Here is a 24,399-nt window from a genome sequence, read left to right on the forward strand (position 1 = left end):
GGTAAGCCTTGTTAGGAAGGCTGGTTACTTGTTAGTTCCAATAAGAATGACCATGAAGTACAGCTGATCCTTACAACAGGCTAGATCTAGGACTAGTGGTATGCTTGTTTACTTAGGGAACTGTTGCCATAACACTGACAGAACCTAGCCTCTTTCCTAAGAACTGCATCAGGTGAAGTGAACGCCAAGACCTGAGATTTGAGAAGTTAGGCAGTGAGATGGTTTTGAGACAAGGCTTCACTGTCTGGGCCTGGCTGTTTTGGGGCTTGCTATGTGCTGGCCTAACTCAGATGCACCTGCCACTGACTCTTGAGTGTTATACTTAAAATCTGTGCCACACAGCTTTAGAAGTCTTAGGACTAGTAGTTTTCTTTCATCTATTTCTAAGGATAGTTTGAAGTCCCAGTTCAGCCTTTCCTGAATGCTAAATTTTTTTTGTTGTTGTTGGGTTTTTTTTTGTTTTTTTTTTGTTTTTTTTTTTGTTTTTTTCGAGACAGGGTTTCTCTGTGTAGCTTTGTGCCTTTCCTGGAACTAGCTTTTGTAGACCAGGCACATAATCACACCTTGCACAGTGGTAGCTGGATGTTAGAGAAGTTGTTAATCGATGAACCTCCAAGTTAAAAAATGGTATTTTGTGGTGAGTTGATACTGGCTTATATCCTAGGCTGGCTTTGAACTTACTGTGTAGCTAAGGGCCTCAACTTGTCATTCTTTTGTGTCCTCTCCCAAATTGCTGGTGTTAGATTGCTCTAACATACCTAACAAAAAAAAAAAACAAAACTTGGGCTTGCCTGGTACTGTGTAGCTGAGGCTGACCTCAAACCTGAGGTGAGGGCAAACCACCTGCTGCTTTATAGCAGGCATGTGAGTATGTGCTTCAAAGGGATATGCCACCATGCTTTTTTTCTTTTTTTTTTTTTTTTTTTTTTTTTCTTTAATAAAAACATGGTAAAGATGAACCCAAATAGTCGGTCTTGTTCTGGTCCTGGGAATACTTGTTAATACGTTAATATTGCCACTTTGCCAAATAGGTGCTCTAATATGGCTTCAGTTATATCTGATTACTGGTAAATAAAAAAAGTAGCGGGGTTGGGGATTTAGGCAGTGGTAGAGCGCTTGCCTAGCAAGCACAAGGCCATGGATTTGGTCCTCAGTCTGGCAAAAAAAAAAAAAAAAAATAGCTAACCATGTTCAACAGTATGATTTGGGTAGTTTGTTCATCTTGCAGTGTAGTAAAAAGTGCAAAATGTTCAGGTATAGAGGAAATACGAGGGTTTAAATATTTTTCTGTATACGTCTCCAAAGTGAGCGCCTAATGCCGCTCACAGGTAAACCGACAGAATGGGCATCAAATGTAATTGTGCTGGCTTGCTACTTGGCTTTTTTCTGCTTCTGATATTTGAAACCCTTTCATGGTGGTAGTGGGTGGCAATTTTGTCCTGTTTAATTGCTTTTGTGCATTTTGTTTTTATGAGACAGGGTACAGGGTTTCTCTGTGTAACAGCTCTGGCTGTCTTGGAACACTCTTTGTAGACCAGGCTGGCCTGGGACTCACAGGTCTGCCTCCTGAGTGTTGGATTAAAATGTGTACCACTACTGCCCAGGCACTTGTGTACTTGGTATTGATTTGAACTTGAAAACAAGTCATGTGGCAAAGGGAAAAAGAATTAAGATCAGAATTTTCATAAATTAGAACTATTAGTATTAACAGTTTATTTCCTTTCGAGTTACTTGAAACAAGTTGTGGATGTTTAATAGTGACATTAATGCTCATCAGATACTGCTGTGTGTGTGGTGGGGGTGAGTGCAGCCTTCATAAGTGTTCATAGCCACTGAAGAGTATTTTTGGTTTGACAGTCTTGCTTTGAACCTTAAGGTTGACTTTGAGAGTTTTTTGTTGTTGTTTTTTCCGAGACAGGGTTTCTCTGTGTGGTTTTGGCGCCTGTCCTGTATCTCGCTTTGTAGACCAGGCTGGCCTCGAACTCACTCCCGAGTGCTGGGATTAAAGGCGTGTGCCACCACTGCCCAGCGACTTTGTGTTTCTGGATTATAGACATGAACCACTTTGCCCAGTTCTTAGTTTTTGAACAAATAGCAAATTCCATGTTGGGATGGGTGAGGGTTCCTGGGTAGATTGCTCCTCTAGCTTAGGTTTTGCCGGAAGTGCTACACAAACATTCAGGCAAGATTGGTGTTCTTTCTTGCTGCTTCTAGTTTTTCACCAGACCAGAATCCAGTCCATTGGGGGAAGGGCTAGGTTGTGTAGAAGGAACATTCCCATTGTGGGTGCCTTTTTCCAGAGCTGGACTAGCATCTTCAGTTGCAGCAGCCTTGTAGATGACTTGCGTTTTTTCTGTGAAGTTAAAATAGAGAACGACTGAGTAATAGTGTGGTTGTTTGAATGAGAATGGCCCCTATGGGCTCCTGTATTTGAATGTGGTTCCACTTGGAGGAACTGTTTGGGAAGGATCAGATGGGGTGGCCTTGTTGGGTGTGTCACTTGGGGGTGGGCTGTTGAGGTTTCAGAAGCCCTTCATGCCTCACCATTCCTAGTTAGCCTTTCTCTGCCTGATTGTGAGTCAGGATGTAAGCTCTCAGCTACTGCTCCAGGGTGATGCCAGCTGCCGTGCTCCCTTCTTGAGACTGTAAGCTCCCAGTAAACCCTTCTGTAAGTTGCCTTGGCCTGGTGTCTAGCATCACAGCAGTAGAGAAGAAACTAAGACACACACAAACTTGTCCGAACACAGGAACTCCAGAGGGTGCTCTGTATCTACCATCTCAATCCTTTTAGAATGAAAGATTGGTTTTTTCTTTGAGATCCCTAATGCGTTAGCACTTAAGATGCTTTGTGCAGATTTTTCATCACTGTAACAACTCACAGTAAAGTAGTAGAGAAAAGGTGGGTTTAGGTAAGTAAAGACAGATTCTGAGGGAAGGGAAAGCAGGAAGAAACTTTAGGCGAATCTGCTCAGATGTCTCAGACTGCCAACCCCTACTTTCCTCAATCCGGGTAGTTTTCCTTCCTTCCTTTTTTAAACCCTATGTGGAGTAGTGAGAAACTTTGAAGACAGGAGTCAGGAAGGTCTCTCTTCCATGCTCTCCCACTTCAGTAGAAATGGGTCAAACTTCTCACTCAGTTTTGGTACCTTGGTCTTCAAAATTGGCCTTTTCAAGGTCTTGACAGAAAATCCAGAGTCTCACATTGAAGGTTATTACAGGTCTTTTGGAACCACAGCTCTCTAAGCCTGGAACCTAATTCTTGGCACTAGAAGTGCCATCCCCTGCACTGTTTATGAAAGTGTTACCCACTGGGTAATAAATGGCATAGTTTTTTAGAGGAGAGGCTCAAGACTTAGGTTCTTTGCCCAGCTAGTTTTGAAACCAAAGGTTTTAGTGGTTCTGTAGTGTGACCAGCTCTTTGCTTTCCTTTTTTTGGCTTCTTGATAACCAGGATTACATTTTAATTGCAAAGGGAAAGTTGGCGTTTGCTCATATAATAATGGCCAATTCTACCAGGCCAAGTTTGGTATCTGTTGAGGTGCAAATCACAATTCCTGGGGTCTAGGAAGAATCTCAGCTTTGGTTTTACTGAAAGTGTGATGCAGTAGAAGAAATGGGAAATTCAGGGAAATAGATGTTATGAAGCAGTGTTGAGCTTTTTGTTGTTACAAAGACATTTGTGAGGGTTCAGGGATGTAACTTGATGGCGGAATGCTTTTTCTACCACAAACTGCCACATCCGCAGTTTGATTTCCCATTACTAGAAAGATAGACGTCCTGGACATGGTACATGAATTGTAATGTGGTGACCACTTGGAGACCGGAGAATCTCCACTTTGAGGCTAGCCTGAGCTACATACAGAAAATGAAGATTGAGGGTAGAGTGTTTACTTTGTACACATGAGCTACTCAGTTGAATGCTCAGTACCACAAAAAAACGAGTACTCTGGTGGCTGGTGAGGACTCAGCAGGTAAAGGTGCTCACTGCTAAGCTGTGTGACTACATGTGTCTATGTGCATGTACACATGCACACAATTTAAATGAACTTTTAAAGACCGATTTGTTTTTATGTATATGGGTATTTCTCTGCATGTCTTTGCACTGCCTGCACTGTCAGTGGAGGCCAGAAGAGGGCATCCCTCTAGCTGCCTTCTGAGTCCTGTGGAAGAGCAACCATTTGTTCTTAAACTGCTCAGCCATTACTCCAGCCCCTGCAAGTGCTCTTTACTGTTCAGCTGCCTCTCCATCCATTCAGAAGCACTTTGAGGAACTCTGGGCTTTTTTGAGGTTCAGTTATGTTCTGAATATAATAAACTTGCTCTGAACTTTTTACGAAAAAATGCTCTGAGCCAGGTGGTGGAGCACACCTTTATTCCCAACACCTTTAATCCAGAAGCAGGTGGATCTCAGAGTTGGAGGCAAGCCTGGTCTACAGAGCAAGTTCAGGACAGCCAGGGCTACATAGAAGACCCCTGTCTCAAAAAACAAAGTGTCCGATTTGTGTAATCAGTACAAATCATATCAGTTATGTATTTAAGAAGTCTGATTGAATTACTGTGTAACCAGAATGGAATCTTTGGATTCTGTTGCATTAGGACTGTCTTGTGTTTTTTCTATGGAGGCACTAGGGTAATAGGACTCTGACCTGGTTATAAAAAACGGAATACTGTAAGAATGCTGAAGCTTCCCAAACACCCTAGAAATATCTTAGGTACAAGGTAGTTGTGTCCTATCATAGTGAAGGTTGTCTTAGATGAAGTGGTCTCGTATTGTCACTTGAGAAACTCCACAACTTGATTTTCTCAACTACAGACAGTGCTACTGATGGAAATGACCTTCACTCTTTAAATCTTGAGCATAGTTTTCTTGCTACCCTGGTTCAGTTCCCTGCTGGGAACCTGTCGTTGGAAGCTCAGGTCTAATGTGGCAGTACTCAAAGGGAGATGATTCAGTACTTACCCTTGGGAGGCTTGATTATCTCATAGCACCGGAAGATAACAATGAAGAGAATTCCTTCTGCAAGTTGGAAAATCATGTAGAGAAGAGGGAAGAAGAAAAGTGGTCCAATGACTTCAGGGGGAAAGGTCAAGTTGAGGATGGTAGAACAGAGTTGAACGTTTTGGAATCCTGTTTCCATGCTGATAGTGCGCCTGCACCTGTGTGAGTGGGGAAACAGAAGACAGTTGGTAGCTGCTGTGCCTACCCTTCCCCTTTCTGATACTTTAGATCTACACATCCAGCACAGGACGGTGGGAGGAAACAGGTTGAAGTACACATGGGTTTGGAAAAAGTTCACCCGACTCCTTCCTTACCAATCTAACGCCGAGAAGGATGGTGATTGAATGGTACAGAAAGTTTATAAAAGGCTGTGTGTGTGCATACATACATAAGCTGGCGACTACTTGGTCTTGCATGTAACTACCACTGAGATTCATCCATCTGGCTCCAAGGAGGCTTTTTGAATTGTTTGGAAATTTTGATTGGTCTTCTTTTATAGCATTGCTGAGTTAAAACTTGGAAGTGACTGGCAGATAAGTAAAACCGGGAGCCAGTAGTTGCACATAACATAGTTGCAAATTTGACTAGACAGCAGGAGATTGAGATGTCACAGATCTCATCTTGTACCTGTGTATAGCTTACATATCTTTATAGCTCTGGAACTTGCCATTAAAAAGCAAACGTCAGTCCCACTGTGTATCTTTGAAAGCTTTACTTCTCTAATTTTGCTTTGCATTTTGTGGTTTGACAAGCATGATGTTTATATTTAGTGAATTCCAGAGTGTGTTAAAGTAATTTGCTAGCTTTAGTGTAGTGTGAGTACTGCTATGGCCATTGTGATCTGTGGCTCCCAGAACTAGTAGTTCTGTGGCACTATGGTTATGGCAGCCTTTTGTTTTGTGTGGTACATGCACAGTAATTTCATCTTTATCAAGACTGTAATAGTGGATTTTGTGTCTGTTTTGAAAATGAGTTTCTCTTGGAGTGTTGGAGATTGTACTAATGCAGCAGTTCTCAACTTGGGGGTTGAATGCCTATCAGTGGTCACCCAAGACCATTGGAAAGCACATATTAACATTATGATTCCTAACAATAATGTTACAGTTGGGAAGTAGCAATGAAATCATTTTATGGTTGGGGTCACCACCACAAGGAACTGTGGTAAAGTGTTGCAGCATTAGGAAGGTTAAGAACCACTGTGCTATAGACTCCCACATAAATATTTTACCTATTTAAGCCAACAGGTCTCTGATGTTCCCACAGACCCTCAAGTTGACTGTTCTTTTGCTGTATTTGTGAGTTTGGTTGCACTGCAGCTAAAGACCCGAGCTTGGAGTACCCCATAGTGTAACTTCCATTCTACATTGTTGTCAGAAGAGCAAGAAGAGTGGACAAGGAGTATTAGCAGTGGCATTAAAGCTATGCCCAGTGCCAGGCAGCTTCAGGATGAGGGATCTCAACACTGGGAGAGGGCAGACTCTTATTAGTTCAACTTTCCCCCAGCCCCTTGGTATTTCTCATTGCCCAAAGTCCTTGTTTAGTTGGTGCCCTTGACCATACTCCAGGAAGTGTTCTGCCTGTAAGAAAGTCTCTGAGGCTAGCTGGGTGTTGCACACCTTTAATCCCAGCACTCAGGAGGGAGAAGCAGGTGAATCTCTGAGTTCGAGGCCAGCCTGGTCTACAAAGTGAGTTCCAGGACAGGCTCCAAAGCTAACACAGAAACCCGATCTTGGGGGGATAAAAAGGCTCTGAGATAAATGGAACCCTAGAGACTTACCTTGGATTGAGCTGGAAGACAGCAGAGAGAACGTAGCCCAGCAGGAAGCCACTGAGAGGCATCAGGGAGGAGGAGGCCAGTAATGGTGGTGTCATGGCGAACATTATGCTGTTGCCCACATTGATGACAGAGAGCACTGTGACAGCCACGCTGAGGAGGAAAGTGGTGATCATTCCCCCCTGGACATGAGAACAAGAGACAATTAGAAGGGTGGGGTTGGGCCCAGAGCAATAGGAGACACAGGTATTGGTAGCAGACAGGAAGGAGATAAAGTCTGTATCTCCCATCTTTTTGGGTTTCTTATGTAAGTAGCTAGAAAACATCTATTTGGCTAATATTTTAATGACTAAAACATCAGCCAAGCATAGCCAGCTGCTTTTGACCTAGCTCAGACTGTTGTGAAATTTTCAATGATGTGCTAAGGCTGTGGAGAGATGAGATTCCCTGGTCCTATGAAGCTGATACTTTTAAATGGCATTTTCAGTCTGTAAATATTTGCACAAGACTGTCCCTAAAAATATTTTGGAATTTTTCTCAAGCCTCCATTACGGGGAAGGACTTCATTATTTTAGGGCAGCCAGTCTGAACTTACGGGGTTGCACCCTCTTTCACAGGGGTGGCCTAAGACCATCAGAAAACAAAGATTCATAATAGTAGCAACATTAGTTATGAACCAGCAACAAAAGTAATTTTACGGTTGGGGGTCACCACAACATGAAGGGACTATATTAAAGGGTTGCAGCATTAGGAAAATTGAGAACAACTATTTTAGGATGAACTGGACTTTTGGAAATAGCTAACAGTCATTAAAAGCAAAGCTGATACACAAGACGGTTGTACTAGGTACCAGGTAGACTACTTTTTAACTCCTAATGATGTGTAACCCTAAAAAGAAACCAGCTTACTTGTGTGACCTGGAAACTAGATGGGAAAGTTCTGGAAATGTGTAATAGTATTATAAGCTCTGCAAATCCATCATGCCCCCTCCTCCAGGAGAGTGGGGTAGAAATGTGTATTGGGGGCAATGGCATGTGTTTATCCTTAAAGTTAACTTTATAGTTCCATCTTCTATGCACCACTGTGAACATTTAGTAGGTAAGTTCAGGTGAAATGATTGCTCGGGGTTTTCATTATGAAACAAGGATGTAAGTTTTCTTCCATGCTCTTTATAGCATGTTCTAAAATGACAAAAATGTGTAAATTTGTCTTTGTTCTTAATCTTTTAAATAAAGAGATATATGGCAAAAAAATCTTGGTTATCAGCTATTTTGTAATGATTATGCTGCAACTTGGTTCTCTGGTTTCCATTTTCTTCCTGTGTGTGATGTTTACTTGTTTTTTTGAGACGGTCTCAGTGTGTGGTCCTGGCTGGCCACCTAGACCTAACTTGATGTGTACAGGAGGCTGGTAAGGGCTGAGCTCCAGCATGAAAAAGTTGAGGAATATGGGTACTTGACCAGTTGCACATTCTTCCAAGGGCAAGCAATGGTATGGTACCTGCTCTGCTACTACAGTGTTTGTTCAAACCTGTGAACTCTTCCCTTGAAATGCTGGTGTGTTTCTGCTTCCTCGTAGTTTCTTCTAGTCAGCCAGGTTTGCCCTGTTGGCCTCTGTTCTCTATTTGGTCTCTCAGGCCCCTCCAAGAATGCTGACCAGTCTGGCCTTCAGTAGTCCTACAGACTGCCAGACTTGTCTGCTGTTGTTGGACTTTATTTCTTTTGTGTTATTTTACCTTTTTCAAATATTAAACTCTGAAACAGCCAGCCCTCCAAGTGTATGGCAGAAATTTTAAGCATCAAAGAGGGATTATAAGCCTAGTTTTAATTATACCATAAGGTGTGTATACACACACACACACACACACACACACACACACACACATATACACACACACGTATGTATTCTGTGTTCCCTTTTTCTCCTGACTCTTTAAAAGTATTTGTTCACGTTACAGTCCCTTGAAGTAGTAGATATACCAAGAATAGACTTTATTTTACCTTTGTAATAAGGGAAGCCTGCTGTGGTTTGAATGAGTAATCTCTACCCACCTCCCCACATGGTTAAAGGCCGGTCCCTGGGGTGATGCTATTAAAGTACTGTGGGCCTCAGGGTGTGGAGCCTACCCTAAGGTTCTTAGGGCACTGGGGACATGGTATTGAGAAGGGATAGGGTCCTATGCTGCCCTCTCTGCTCCGTCTTGGAATGTGATTACCTGATCTAACACGTGTTCATGCTATGACGAATTGCCCTTGCCAAGTGACCCAGCATCCAACCATCCAGTGGGTCAAAGAGAGGCTCTCCTAAGTAGCCTATGGTAGTAATTGCTCAGTTACCATGCTTTATTTAAGCAGGGCCCCAAGTTCTTACCTTGATGATGTAGGGGACATATTGTGGCCTTTTGGTCTTGAGGAAGATTCCTATGCTGCAAGGAATTAGAACAATGACCAGTGATATCATAATGCCCCCATAGGGCACCTTGTCCTTAAGATCTCCATCATAGGTCCCTCTGGTGTAGATGTACAAGAGGAGAGGCATCATGCCCAAGGCTGTGAAGGTGGAGCAGGTGGTCATCACAATGCTAAGTGGGAGATAAGGAAAGAACGAAGAAGCCAGTTAGATGTTAGAGTCCCTTCTGTTGCCAGACAGTGTGCTGCGTACATACCATATATCATTTGCAGGGGTGTGGGGGAAGGGGCAGTTTTCCAGACAGGGTTTCTCTGTGTAGTTTTGGTGCCTGTCCTGGATCTCACTCTGTAGACCAGGCTGGCCTGGAACTCAACAGAGATCGACCTGGCTCTGCCTCCCGAGTGCTGAGATTAAAGGCATGCACCACCACCACCCCGTACCTTATGCCAATTTCTTGGGCAGTAAACATGCTGAGTAAACACTGGAGTTTTGACTTATTCCAAATTGCACATAGTAAGTGGCTGATAGAAGATACAAACACAGGCCTGCCCAGCTTCTTCAAACCCCATATGCTTTATTGAAGAAGGTACCATTCTGATTTAAATAAAATCACCTTTTCTTGATTAATGTTGGAGGGCCCACCTCACTGTGTGTGCCACCCCTGGGCAGGTGGTCCTGGATGCTGTAAGATTGAGCAAGCCATGAGGAGCAACTGAGTAAGCAGCACCCCTCCTTCAGTTCCTTCCTCCAGGTTCTTGCCCTGACTCCCTTCAACAATGGCTGTAATGAGCATATATAAGTAAAATAAACTTTTTACTCCTCACGTTGCTTTTGGACATGTTATTTTTATTTTTTGGTTTTTCAAGACAGGTTTTTCTCTAGTTTTGGTGCCTGTCCTGGATCTCACTCTGTAGACCAGGCTGGCCTTGAACTCACAGAGATCCACCTGGCTCTGCCTCCCAAGTGCTGGGATTAAAGATGTGCGCCATCACTGCCCGGCTAGACATGTTATTATATCACAATATGAGAAACCCTAATAAGATAGGCACAGAAAAGTTCAAGATTTAATGTTAAAAATGTTTAGTATATAACAGCAATGGAAAAATCCTAATTTTGAAAGTGATACCTACTGTTTGTCATTAAACTAGTGGTAAACAGTTAAAAAAGATTTCCTGTGATAAAAGGAATAAAACAACGTGTTACCACCTCTTCTAAATATTGCAAGAGAAATAGTGGATAGGAAGAGGAGAAAGTAAACGATTTTTTTTTTTAAATTTTACTAAGGACTGGTGGATTATAGAGGAAATTTTCCATTATAACTAAAAAGAACAGGGTTATAAACACATGAGCAATGTAAAATAATAAATTGGGATCAGATATGCTACTACTAGAAAAAAATTTAATTTTTTGTAAAAATCTTTTAATGCTTTATTTTTATTTTATATGTATTGGTGTTTGCCTGCATGTATGTCTATGTGAGGGTGTTGGATCCCCTGGAACTTGGGACTACAGACAGTTGTGAGCTGCCATGCGGGTGCTGGGAATTGAACCAGGGTCCTCTGGAAGGGCAACCAGTGCTCTTAGCTGCTGAGCCATCTCTCCAGCCCCTTAAGAATTTTTTTTAAAGATGGCATTTGTAACCAAAATTATAAAATATTTAGAAATAAATTTCAAGGAGATGACAAAGTCTTTACTGAAGAAGTTATGAAGTATCCTATGATATGGTATGGAGGAAGGCATAAGAGCTATGCTACACTCATGGCAGAATGGGAAGAAGACAAAACTATAAAGGTGGCGAGGTGGTTTGGGTGAGAAATGTCTCCTGTATGCTCAGGCAGTTGAAAACCTGGTCCCCAGTTGGCAGGTGCGATTAGGGAAGGTTATAGATCCGTAGGAGGGAGTGATTTGGTGGAGGAAGTATGTCACTGGTGGTGGGCTTTGAGGTTTTCTAGCCTGGCACCACTTCCTGTTTGCTTTTACTACTTTCTGTAGTTGGATGATGTCGTCCCCATTAGGACAGAACTATCCCTCTGGAACTATAAGCCAAAATAGTCGCAAAATTTATGTGTAAGTGCTGGTGGGCTGGAGTAATGGCAGCTTCTGGAGGACCTGGGTTCAATTCTCAGCACCCACATGGCAGCTCACAACCATCTGTAACTCCAGTTCCAGGGGATCTGACTCTGTAAAGAGGACATCAGGCAGGCATGTGGTTCACAGACACACACACACACACACACACACACACACACACACACACACACACTGCAATACAAAGTTCTTCAAAACTCTAGAAATTTTGTAGATTTGAAAGCTGATCCTAAGATTCAAATGCAAGACCAGAAAGTGAAAAGTTGTTAACATTTTCATGAAGATAGACTTGTAAAGTCACTGTAATTACGAACACTTACTGATGGAAAGACAGCCACATTGACCAACAAGCTAGAGTCCAGATAAACGCTCAATCATCTTTGACTAATAAGAAAAGTGGTACTAGACAGTATTGGAGGAGAAAATGAATGGTACTTAAGATTGATTTACATGGAAAATGTAAGATTAGATCGCTTATAAAAATAAGTTCTAAGTTGATTTAAGATTTCCATGTGAAGCTGGGTGGTGTTGGTGCACACCTTTAATCCTAGCACTTGGAAGGCAGAAGCAGGCCAATCTCTGAGTTTGAGGCCAGCCTGGTCTACAAAGTGAGTTCCAGGACAACCAGAGCTATTCAGAGAAACCCTGTCTAAACAAACAAACAAACACCAAAACAAAAAAATATTTCCATGTGAAAGGCAAATGTTTTCAAGTTTTTCTTTTTCTTTTTTTCTTTTTTGGTTTTTCGAGACAGGGTTTCTCTGTGTTGCTTTGCACCTTTCCTGGATCTTGGTCTGTAGACCAGGCTGGCCTTGAACTCAACAGAGATCTGCCAGGCATGCTGGGATTAAAGGCATGCACTACTATTGCCTGGCCTGTTTTCAAATTTTTCAAAGGAAATATAGGAAATAGGACAGTAAAGGATTTATTAGACCTCTGACTAGTCAAGACAAAACAGTACATAGTTGACTAAGTTAAAAGCACTAATAAGACATCATTAATCAATATATACATGTAAGTCCCACACTGTGAAGAGATACATTCAAATCACTTTGCAAACCAATAAAAAAAAGTTCTTTCAGAACAACCCCATAGAAACCCAGTCCATCCCATTTCCAGATGAGGACACCCAAGTGACTAGTTAACCCACGAAGAGGTGCTAGACCTCCCGTGAAGTCCAGGTGAAAATGTGATTGCCTACACACGGACCAGTTGGCAGAAATGACAAAGCCAGGTGATTCCAAATAAAAAGATGTGGAAGAAACAGATTCCCCACTTGAGGAAGTGTGAGTGGAACAACTCTGGAAGCTTCCCTGCTGATGAGGTGTGGATCCCATGATCTCCAGTTCCTGCTTCTACTACACACACGCTCGCACCTGGGAACAGGAGCCAGCATGCACAGGAGCTGTCTGCAGGAGCAGGCCATGGAACAAAGAATGTCTCCCAAGAGGCAAGTGCAGCAAACCACACAGCAGTTCAAGCACACACATTAGGTCTTTTACTGACATGCCTAGCTGTGCTGGCTAGAATCTGCGTCAACTTGACGCAAACTCGGGTCATCTGGGAAGAAGGAATCTTAATTGGGAAAATGCCTCCATAGAATTGGCTTGTAGACGAGTCTGTAGGACATTTTCTTGATTGAGGATTGATATGGAAGGGCCCAGCTCACTGTGCGTGGTGCCCCCTGTGGACTGGTGGTCCTGGGTGCTATAAGAAAGCAGGCTGGGTAACCCATGAGGAGCAAACCAGTGAGCAGCACTGCTCCATGGCCTCTGCAGCAGCTCCTGCCTTGAGTTCCTGCCAGACTTCCCTGGATCAGCTGTAAGGTAAAATAAACCCCTTTCTTCCCAAGCTGCTTTTGGTCAGGAAGCTAAGACACCAGCTCTCAGAGCAAATTGCCAAATGTATGACCTATCGATACCAAATTTAAAACATGCAGATACAGCAGATTATCTGTTTGTACATGTGGTAATAATTTAAAAATATCATGTATGTGTGGTGATAGTTTAAAAAGATAGCTGGGGGTAGGGTGGAGGGATGGTTAGGGGTTAAGAGCACTAGCTGCTCTTCCAGAGGTCATGAGTTCAATTCCCAGCAACTACATGGTGGCTCACAACCATCTATAGTGGGATCTGATGCCCTCTTCTGGTGTGCATGAAGACAGAGCACTCTTGTATATAATACATAAATAAATAAATCTTGAGAGAGAGAGAGAGAGAGAGAGAGAGAATGAGCACCAGGGGCTGGAAAAATGGCTTAGCATTTGAGAATGATTGTTGTCCATCCAGATGACCCAAGTTCATTTCCCAGTGCCCACAATGGGTGGCTTAACTTTCTGCAACTCCAGCTCCAGGAGTTCTGATGTCCTCTTCTGGCCTCAGCAGGTACATGCACATACATGGCACACACATACATAGACACACTCACATACACATTGGGAAAAAAAAGAGCAAGAGAGCCAGGAAGGATGGTGGCAGCTTGTAATCTCAGCAGTCAGGCAGGGGCAGGAAGATCCGAAGTTCAAGGTCATCTTTGTCTACACAGTGAGTTCAAAACCAGCCTGGGCTACATGAGACTCCATCTCAAACAAACAACACAAAATAAAACAGTAACAACAAATGAAAAAGTTTAAAAATATCCTTGGAATTGCTGGAGCCAAGTCCTGGGAGATACTCTCTCTGAGGTGTGGTGGAGGGGATGAGATTGAGAAGTGAATGGGGGTTGGTTTCTGTGCAAGCTATTGGGCTCTTTGTAGAACTGACAAACTGTGTGTTTGTCTTCATGTCCAGAGAAGCCATGCTTGCTTTGGCTTTGTGTCAGGAGTTCTAGAATGTGTTCTGGAACTTTGTGTGCCTTGTCTCCTGAGATGTGTAAAGCCATGGTCTCAGAGCCTCAGGAATTTTCTTCCACAATCATAGATACTGGGGACTGGCTGTCAGAGGTATCCATCCTTAACCTGCTGGCATCTATGACTTTTGTGATCCTCAGTTTACCCTAAAGGACCCGGATGGGAGGTGACCTCTAGATTCTTTTTTTTTTTTTTAAATAAAGATTTATTATTTATTATGTATACAGAAGAGGGTGCCAGATCTCATTACAGATGATTGTGAGCCACCATGTGGTTGCTGGGACTTGAACTCAGGACCTCTAGAAAAGCAGTCGGTGCTCTTAACCTCTGAGCCATCTCTCCAGCCGGACCTCCAGATTCTCGCTCCTAAGACTGGAACCATGGCAACATTGTGGACCTTGTTTTTGGTTATGGTGGGATGGCATGTTTGTATTTTCATTCTTCCTTTCTATATGTGTTCTTTTTTGTTTTTGCTTTTTCAGACAAGGGTCTGATGTCACCTATAACTCCATGTGTGGTGGAGGATGACCTTGAACTCCTGACACCTTCTGCCTTTGCCTTGCATGGGCCTGTGCCACCATACCACGCTTACTTCTAAGTTATTTTATTTTGAGATAGGCTCTCAAGCATTCTCCTACCTCAGCAACCCAGCCACCTGGGTAGCTGGGCTAACAGACATGCACCACTGCACCCAGCCCCTTCTTGCTTAAGAATGAGTGCATTGCAGAGCCCCTCCTCCCATTTTTTTTTTTTTTAACCTGTAAACTTGAACGGAATAGAAAGATCAGAGGCACAAGCTGAGGACACTGTGAAGTGACCATCCAGTCATTATGGTGAAATGGGAAATGTGCAGGAATTCCAATGGCTTCCTGTGTCATTGTGGGAAACTTGTAGGGACTCAGGGTGGTTGGTGTCCAGGCCTTTTGTCTTCCTATCCACTGACTCTGGGCTGTTTGAGGACCAGCAGGTGAAAGGGAGCAGGAGAGTCTGAGGGTAGCAGTCAAGCCTGTTCCTAACAAGCTCACTTCCTCCAGGCGTTTCCGCTTGCCCTTGTGTCTTTGAGGAAGGACTGTCCTGCCTGGCTGTCTGGTGTCCCCCCTCAGATTGATACATTTGGAAGACAGAAAAACCATGGGAGAGGGCCCTGAGCCAGCTCTAGACACAACTTTTGCTCAGCTCTTAGGAGACCCTTGGTAGGTTCCTTGACTTCTGTTTTCTGTGAGAAAAACAGAATAATAGGAGTCTCATAATTTACATAATTAACTCTAAGTGGGACATGGTGAGGTAAAAGAGAGACTTCAAAGTAGACCTTGGAGCCACATCTGACCCTTAGACATTGCTTGGCTTACACAGCCTTTTAGATACATTTGGATGACTTGATGATGTTTGAAACTTTGGAGATTTCACTTAAAAATGGAGGTTCAATCTTCTCTTGAGAAGCAGAAATCTTGAGGCTGGAGAAATAGCTCAGTTGTTAAAAGCACTGGCTGCTCCTCCAGAGGACCAGTGTTCGACTCCTGGCACCCACATAGTGACTCACAACCATCTATGGCTCCAGTTTCAGGGGATCCAATGCAGCCTTCTGGCCACCATGGACACCAGGACATACACACAGTGTCCTTACATACATGCAGGCACAACACTCACATATATAAAATAAAAATAAATGTGTCTTAAAAAAAAAAAAAAAAGCAGAAGACTGTGATGACTGTGGATTCCTCTCCTATATAATATGCATGTCTGATCAGAGGGGCCAGTGCCTTTGAGCCTGGCAGGCTGCCTCCATTCGATCTGCCAATGCACAGGCTAGCTTGCAAAACATCTGAGCAGACATACCAGCTCTGCAGGCAGCCAGACCCTGACCAAAGGTGTTAAGCTCTAAGATTGTTTCCTCATCTGTGAATGTGGTCAGTTACGGCACTCTCTCCTATATGTACCCATCCATGTCAGCCACCAAAACAGGGATCAGTGCAGGATGTATACAGTGGACAACAAGGATATTAGAATAAAATGGAACTTTGTTGGGGGCTAGAGAGATGGCTCAGTGGTTAAGAGCACTGGCTGCTCTTCCAGACGATGTGGGTTTGATTCCCAGCACCCACATGGCAGCTCATAACCATCTGTAATGCCAGTTCCAGGGGAATCCAGTGCCCTCTTCAGACCTCCAAGGGCACTAGGCTCACATGTAGTGCACAGAGACTGTACATGCAAGCAAAACACCCATATACGTAAAAAACTAAGTAAGTTTAAAATTTGAGTTTGTTGAAAAGAATGTTTAGTTCCCACCATCACTGCCATTGCTATAATGCATGTAGTAACTTCTCAAGACAAATGGGGTTCAGTCTAGCAGGGCATGAGGATGATATTCACACTCAGCCAGTGGCGTCTGAGGCATGGTTAATGTGTATGAGGAGTGCAGGTTAGCTTCAGAGGAGGGGACTTTGACAGAAGGTGGCCACATCAACACCCATGGTGGCCTCTGGAACTTGGAACCAGAGGCTGAGCGAGGAGCAGAGCTCAGGGGCCATGTTCTTGATCTCACCACAGGCTGGGTATAGTGGGAGGCCACCCACCTTATATGGAGCAGCTGATGTTGGAGAAGCCTCATTAGCAGCCACCCGTGGACCTTCATACAGTCCCCCACCTCATTCTCGTTCTGCTCCTTCCTCAGGTACACAGATTCCCTCAGAGTGCCCCTTCTCTGACTAGTGTGACTCCCGAATTCCTTCTGCATCAGAACTGAAGTCTAGCCTGGATTTCTTGGGACACATGAGGTGTGACAGACCTTATCCCTCCCAATTTCACTAGTATCGCTTTGCCTTCCTAGGAGAACCTTCTTGGTTAGTTTTCTTCGTAAAGTTCGGTCACAGACAGGATGCACATGGACCCAAGGAGATAGGCTCTGGCTTCCCTGCTTCACCTGACATTGAACATCTCCGCTAAGGACAGATCCAGAGGAGACTGCCTCAAGCCTGAGGCTTTGCTTCTGCTAGTGAGTTCAGCCATGGCGTGGACAGCCCAAGCATGCTGTGTGAAGGACAGATAACTTCACCACGCCCGGGGACTCAGGCTGTTCAGGAGAGGGACCTTGCTGGTGTCTGGTCAGGATGCTCTGAACTTCGGCTGTTGTTGGCTTTCTCTCTGCTTGTCGGACTGAGTGGGGCCCAGCTTAACCTGAGCAAGTGCTGGGACCTCAATTCTCCCTGAGGGGGTTTCAGATGTAATCTCACTACATCTGACAACTGGGTGAAGGGTCTCAGCATACCTCGGATGCCCAGATACTGGCGGAGAGTCCGTGGAGTCTCTTCTCTGCAGGAATTTGAGATGCTCATGTGGTCCCAGGTCACCTTGGTCTCCCTGGGATGTTCAGAACCCATTATGCCCCTTCTAGAGTTTCAGCTTCAGAGCCAACACCATGTCACAGTCAGGTGGCTTCAGTTGTCAGGGACTCTGGTTGAAATCTGTCTTCCTTTAAAGGAAGACCCTTGAGACACTTCTGTGAGTTCAGGGGTGTCTAAGATGCCTCTAGACCAGCTTGACACTTCTCACTTGGTACTTAAACCGAAAGAGACTCCAGAGCCTACCCCAACTTAGCATAAGCCTTTGACTACCACTGCCGACCATAATCCAACTCTTTCTCCCTCCTTTCCTGGCCCCAGCCCCAATTTTCTCCAGATTATGACGTCTCCACCGCTCTCCATCCCACACTAAACACTTCCTCCTATCTCTCAGTCTTACCTGAGGTTCATGTCCCCCTTCATGGCCAAGGTGAAGAGGTTAGACAGGTTCCCTCCAGGAGAGCAGCCACAGATGAGGATGGCCAGTGCCTCAACTGTATTCAGACGGAAGACCTTGCCCAGGACAAAGGCAGTGAGGGGCATGATGCCATACTGGGACAACATGGCGATGATCACCCCTTTGGGCTTCCACAGGTGAGCCTTGATCTTGCTGAACTCCATGGTGCAGCCCAGTGAGAACATGACAAATAGCAGCATTAACACCAAGATGATGCTCAGCGCCTTGTCTGTGGGGCGGTGGCCAAAGCCAGGTGGCAGCGAGAAATTGAAGGGGGCTGATACATTGTGTATCTCCATCCTCTGGCACAGCGGGGGCCACCCTTGTTCTAGGCTGCTGGCCTTCCTTGCCCAGTGCTTGCTGGATGTTTTCTTTAGTTCCCTTTCAGGCCAGAGTCTCTGGACAAAATGTAGCTGTGGACAAATAATAGATTATGCAATCAGCAGGGCCACTGCTCTGGCTGTGGCTCTACTTTGCTCAAGTTCCCTGACCTCTGGGCCTGCTGGGTGCCACTCATACCCAGCATAGGGCTGATACTTTCCTGTGCCTTCCATTCAGCATGCTTCTGTAGCATTTCTGAGACCCACCCAGGACCTGCAACAAGCCAGGTCTAAACCAGGTCTTCCTTTTCCTCTTCCCTTTAACTTCCACTTCCAGCTTAGTCCCTGATGTCTCAGGTTGTTTGCTTGGGAATGTACCCTCCCCATGCCCAGTGAGTCACCATCTGTCCCCAAGTGAGAGGAACTGTGATATCTATAGTTCCCTCACATAGGCAGAGCCCCGAGGGCGGAGGGACAGTACAGGGACATGTGGTGTTGCTGTCTCCAGGAGAGGATGTGTCCATGGCTTTCCTCCTATGAAACTCTTGTATGATATTTAAGGGGACCAGCCTTAATATCATACATCCCAGGGGCTCAGGAGAGAACTAGGAACAGCGAGGGCTATTTTCGGGAATTCAGAATCTCAGCACACCAAGCTCGTTAGTCCATTCACTTTAATTCACCATTCAGTCTCTAGCTTTATAGTTATATACCAAAACAATCACAATCCTCCCCTCCACCCAAGTCACCTGGCCTGAATTCCTGCAAGGTCATAAAGGCAGGTAAGAGTCTCCATAGGCAGTGACTGTCAGGCTTTCTTTTCTGACCTGAAAGTGGGGTGGTTAAGGGAGGAGGTCAGCTAAGAGCTAATAGCAGTTAGTATATCAAAAAGGGAATGTATATGCCCAATCTATATTCCTAGGAGTAGTTAGGTAAGAAGTTAGGGGTCTATAAAGTTAATAAAGCTTTATTAAGAAAGGAGGGTCCGAGTTAAATTGTGTAAAGCTATTACTTAAGGTCCACCTGACCTAGGCAGTGTCTCCTTGTGGAATTTACCTTAAATCAGGAGACTAGCTTGTAGTGATCTGGACTTTTATTTCTGTTAGTTCTAGAATGTGGCTAAGGGAGATATCTGATTCCAGTGCTGAAAGGGGAGAAATGGATGGGCTGGGGAGGGGGCTGGGGGGAAGGAAGCCTTTCCGGAGGCTGTTCTCCAAATACCTGGAATGTGTATGTCCAGAGAGTGATCAGTCCACACTGTTTGCACTTCTTAGGGAAAAATCAATTGGGAAAACTATGAAGGCACACATGTTTCATAACAGAAGACAGCTGATATACAACAAGCCAAACAACACCAAAAGTTCCTTGGAATTTGGCTTCCTCTGAAGGAATTCCTTGATCCCTTCAGGTAGTGACTTTGCCATAACCAGCTGAGTTCTTACAATATTTTCCTGTGGCCGGTAGCATGAGACCTTGTTTTGTGCCAGTACCTAGATCAACATGTGTCCTGTGGGTGCATGTGGGGGCACACAGTGAATCTCTGAAAGGCTTACTTACCTCTAGAGGGTAGAACTTTCTGGAGCACAGTTGGATTCTTGGAAAACTGGAGACTCTATGCAAAGCCCAGCCCAGAGGGAACTCTTGCTGTGAGTCGAGCAAGGTGTGATGCCTGAGGCACCTGTGGCTTGAGAAACTTGTGAAGCGAAGACAAGCAGTCTTCTCTTGCTTCCTGATGGCTCTACTTTTGCATGCCGAGCCTGTGTGTGTGTCTCTAGCTGGAAGCCAGGTTTGAAGCATGCAACATCAGCAGCATCCGAGAGGTGGGTGTGGCTGTCCTGCACCACCCTCCTTCCGTCCCTCTTAGGGGTGGGGACAGAGTGGGTCTTTCAGAAGCACAGTTCTCTCTCAGCTAGTTAGAACTCACAGGCTCCAGTAGAGGCCTTGTACATTCCCAATTGCTGAAATCTGTGATAAGGCTTAGCTTAGGGTCACCTTCTTTTGGTTTTGAGATAAGGTCTTACTATGTAGCCCACACTGACCTTGAACCTGGGACATTCCTGTCTCATTCTTTCCCATGCAGGGGTTTTAGGCATGGGCCACCAAACCCAGTGTGATTAGGACACTATGGGTTGGGGGTAGTGACAGACTTTTGGCTTAGTATAATTACTTGGAAATGAGAGCTCTTTCACATACTACTTTTGCAAGGGCCCCAAATTTGGTTCCCAGCATCTATGTTAGAAGGCTTACCTGTAACTCCAACTTCCAGGGATCTGATGCTCTCTTCTGGCCTCCACAGGTACCCATATTAACATGTACACCTCCCTATATGCAGTGTATTTTAAATAAATTTTAAAAATAAAATAAGAGACTCTATATTGGTATCGGTGGCCTCTGGAATCCTGTGTAGATGAGGACCTGAAAATAGTCCATACATCACAATATTATACTGTGGGATCCCACAGCGACTCCAGCTTGTGACTTGAGTCCATATTGACTTAAGGTCAGAGAGTTCAAGCTTGGTTTTGCTTCTTAAGGTTGAATAACAGGATGATTGGTAAAAGGCATGGTTTCTAGAAGTTTTGAGAATTAAGGAGGTGTTTATGTTTGTTTGTTCCTTGAACCATGGTAAAGAAGTCTTTGGCCCCTCCTTGCATTGGGTATAAAAAGGCTATGAGAAACAAATTCCAGACTGCTGCAGTATTCACTGAGAGCCCTCCTGATTCTAGCCTATGTCTGTCTTTTCTTAATCCCCACTCTCCTATTCAGGTGCTGATCGATAGGTCAGCTGGTCGTGACATCACACCCATGAGGCAGCTGCCCCATGGAGTTGTGCAGTGAAGAGTGTGTTCACTAGCCTGGGTGACATGAGACTGACATCCCTTTCCCCTTGGAGAGCCTCTGATGTGAATGCTTTCCTGATGTTTGGGTTAGACTGGTTTCGGAGCAGGGTGGGCAGAGGGCTGGGCAGTGCATGTGAGTGCTATCGATTCTGGAGCATTGAGGGTGGCCTGAAGAAGGAGGCCTTCTCCCTTTGGAGAAAGCCAACAAACACAGACATTCTTTCTTTCTGCTTCCTGACCACCATGAGTTGAGTGGTTCTGCTTGCCATGAAAGATCAAAATCTTGGAAGCTGTGAGCTAAAAGAAATAATTCTTCCCTTAAAAGATACCTGAGCGGATCCCAGATTTGAGAAGTTAAAATGTAGCAAAGACTGGTAACTCCAGGCTGCCTCAGGAAAAGGCCAGCAGAGGAACTGTCCAGCACTATGTAACTGAATTTTAACAGAGATCACACTTTAATTCAGATCCTAATCAAAGAACAGAAAAAAAAAATCATCAGATTGCAGCCTTCTAATGTAATAATTGATGAAAGTGAGCATTACCAATAGGTGTTAAAACTCTTGGGAGGAAATGTGGTCGTTGATGAGGGGGTTCACATAGGTTTCACCCTACAGATTAATCATTAATTATCGTGGGAAGATATGTACTGAGAAACTGGGCAGTTATTCACCGTAACCAGTTCAAACTAGGAATTACTGATCTCGAGGCAGATTCCTATTACATAACTCCTATCATATGAAATATAAGATGTCATTATAGGCACAATGTTAAATCCAAATCTAACTAGTCTTTAGACCCAGCTGGAAACATAAAGACTAGAAAAGGGAAAAGAAATAAAATATAAAGAAACAATGAGGGGCTGGAGAGATGGCTCAGAGGTTCGGAGCACTGAATACTCTTCCAGAGGTCCTGAGTTCAATTCCCAGCACCCACATGGTGGCTCACAACCATCTGTAATGGGATTTGGCGCCCTCTTCCACATACAAATAAATAAATAAATCTTAAAAAAAAAACAACAAAAACAATGAGACAACTTTAGATTACAGGACATTTAATAAAAATAATTAGAGGCCAGGCAGTGGTTGTGCACACCTTTATTCTTAGCACTCTGGAGGCAGAGGCAGGTAGATCTCTGTGAGTTCAAGGCCAGGCTAGTCTACAGAGATGGTTCCAGGACAGCCAGGACTACACAGAGAAACCCTGTCTTGAAAAACCAAAACCAAAACCAAACCAACCTACCAAACAAACAAAAACAATTGGCATGTGCTTTTTAAAAAAGTAAAATGAATTCACTTATTATTATTATTATTTGTGTGTGCACATGGCACATGTGTAGAGCCAGAGGACAACTTGGTGGAACCAGTTCTCTCCTTTCACCTCTATGTGGTTTCCAGGGGTCAACCTCAGGTCACAAAGCTTACCCATCTGCAATGCTTACACTTCTCATTCTCCAGAGACTGAACCCATGGCCTTGCACATGAGCCCCACCATTGAGCTACGTCTCCAACCCCAAGAATAAACATTTTTAACTGCGAGGAAAATGTTACTGACTAACATTGGGTGAAAGAGGAAAGGAAAAGGAGAAGGAGAAATGCACTTAGATTTTCATTGTTCATTGTGAGGAGCAAATAGATAGCTGCTTAATTATTGGAAAACAGAGATATTGATTTAATTACAAAAGTAACAAGTAGAACAAAAATTACAATATTCCACTGGGTGGTGGTGGCACATGCCTTTAATCCCAGCACTTGGGAGGCAGAAGCAGAAGATCTCTGTGAGTTCGAGGCTAGCCTGGTCTACAGAGTGAGTTCCAGTACTACACAGAGAAACCTTGTCTTGGAAAAAAAAAATTTACAGTATTCCAAGAGCCGGAGGTGCATAGAGTTCAATGGTGGGGTACTTGTCAATGTGCTTGAGGCTCCCAATGTCATCCTTAGTGTGTTGGATAGTCTTATGTGAACTTCAAACAAACTTGAGTTATTTGAAAGGAGGGAGGCTTAACTGAGAAAATGGCCTTCATAAGCCATAAGGTCTAGCTGTAAGGCATTTTTTTTAATCTTTTTTTTTTTTTTTTTTTTTGGCTGTCCTGGAGCTTGTAGACCAGGCTAGCCTCAAACTCAGAGATCTGTCTGCCTCTGCCTCAAGAATGCTGAGATTAAAGACTTGTGCCACCACTGCCCAACATAAGGCATTTACTTAATTAGTGACTGCTAGGGGAGGGCCCAGCTCTAGGTTCCATAAGACAGTGGGCTGAACAAGCCGTGAGGAGCAAGCCAGTCAGCAGCACCCCTCCATGGTCTCTGCATCAGCTCCTGCCTCCAGGTTCCTGCTCTGTTTGTGTTCCTGTCCTGGCTTCTCTCAATGTTGGACTACAATATAGAAGGGTAAGTCAAATAAACCATTCCCTCCCCAACTTGATTTTTTTGTTTGTTTGTTTTTGTTTTTCGAGACAGGGTCTCTCTGCATCTTTGGAGCCTGTCCTGGATCTCACTCTGTAGACCAGGCTGGCCTCAAACTCACAAAGATCCACCTGCTTCTGCTTTGCGAGTGCTGGGGTTACAGGCGTGTGCCACCACCGCCCAGCCCAACTTGATTTTTGATCATGGTTTTTCATCACAGTAATAATAACCCTAACTAAGACACCTAGGACCTTGAAGCAGCCAACCAACCAATCAAAACTCATAAAAACAGCAACAAGCCAAAACCCTTCTGACATTTGAGAATTACGTACAGAAGCAAAAATAATAGGCCACACAGTGTTAGCGTCTCCAAAGTGACAAGAACAGAAGGAGCAACATGACAGTAATGTGACAGAATGAAGGCTAAGGTGCCTGTCCTGTCAATGGATGCTGAAGTAGGCTTAACTTGCCTATCAAGAGAACACAGATATACAGACTGGAGCTAAGTGATGCTTTCCTTTATACTGGGATCAAGCAATTGACTATTTAAGAAAAGATATTTTCAGAAAGATTGTTTATGGTGTGTGTGTGTAGCCCAGAATTTTTTTATTTATTTTTTTTTGAGATAGAGTCTTATGATGTAGCCCTGGCTGGCCTAGAACTCATTAAGTAGTTCCAGGCTACCCTTGAACTCACAGGTAGGCATCTGCCTGCTTCTGCCTCTTACACGTTGGGATTAAAGGCATGGGCCACCATGCTTGGTAAAAAAAAAAAAATTGTTTTATGGTGCTGGGAACTGAAACCAGGGTTTCTCGTGTGCTAAGCACATACTGTGCTACTTAACTACACTCCTAGCTCTGATCGTAATTTTATTATCATCTAAAATGGAGATGAAGGAAGGCACTAGCAACAACCAGAAAAATGGGC

The 24,399-nt window shown here is 44.1% G+C and overlaps 1 protein-coding gene across 1 annotated transcript; it reads right to left on the reverse strand.

Annotated features, from left to right (window-relative positions):
• Positions 1–2,210: 2,210 nt before the first annotated feature.
• On the reverse strand, positions 2,211–18,212 carry Slc10a1 (solute carrier family 10 member 1). Its single transcript, XM_036206338.1, has 5 exons — positions 17,857–18,212; positions 9,144–9,354; positions 6,777–6,955; positions 4,961–5,157; positions 2,211–2,353 (listed from the first exon to the last, which is right to left on the reverse strand). The coding sequence occupies exons 1-5, from the start codon at positions 18,210–18,212 to the stop codon at positions 2,211–2,213; spliced, it is 1,086 nt and encodes a 361-aa protein (XP_036062231.1).
• Between the last annotated feature and the right edge of the window lie 6,187 nt (positions 18,213–24,399).

The sequence above is a fragment of the Onychomys torridus genome, chromosome 14 (genome assembly GCF_903995425.1).
Source record: "Onychomys torridus chromosome 14, mOncTor1.1, whole genome shotgun sequence".
In the NCBI taxonomy this organism is placed as follows: Eukaryota; Metazoa; Chordata; class Mammalia; order Rodentia; family Cricetidae; genus Onychomys; species Onychomys torridus.

Bases quoted from the DNA above. Each gene is read 5' to 3' on its own strand.
- Slc10a1 (XM_036206338.1), bottom strand. From the start codon at position 18,212: ATGGAGATACACAATGTATCAGCCCCCTTCAATTTCTCGCTGCCACCT. The intron at 6,956-9,143 runs GTAAGAACTTGG...TCTCATGTCCAG, and splicing joins ATGTCCCCTACATCATCAAG to GGGGGAATGATCACCACTTT. The intron at 2,354-4,960 runs GTAAGTACTGAA...TTAACTTCACAG, and splicing joins GATAATCAAGCCTCCCAAGG to AAAAAACGCAAGTCATCTAC.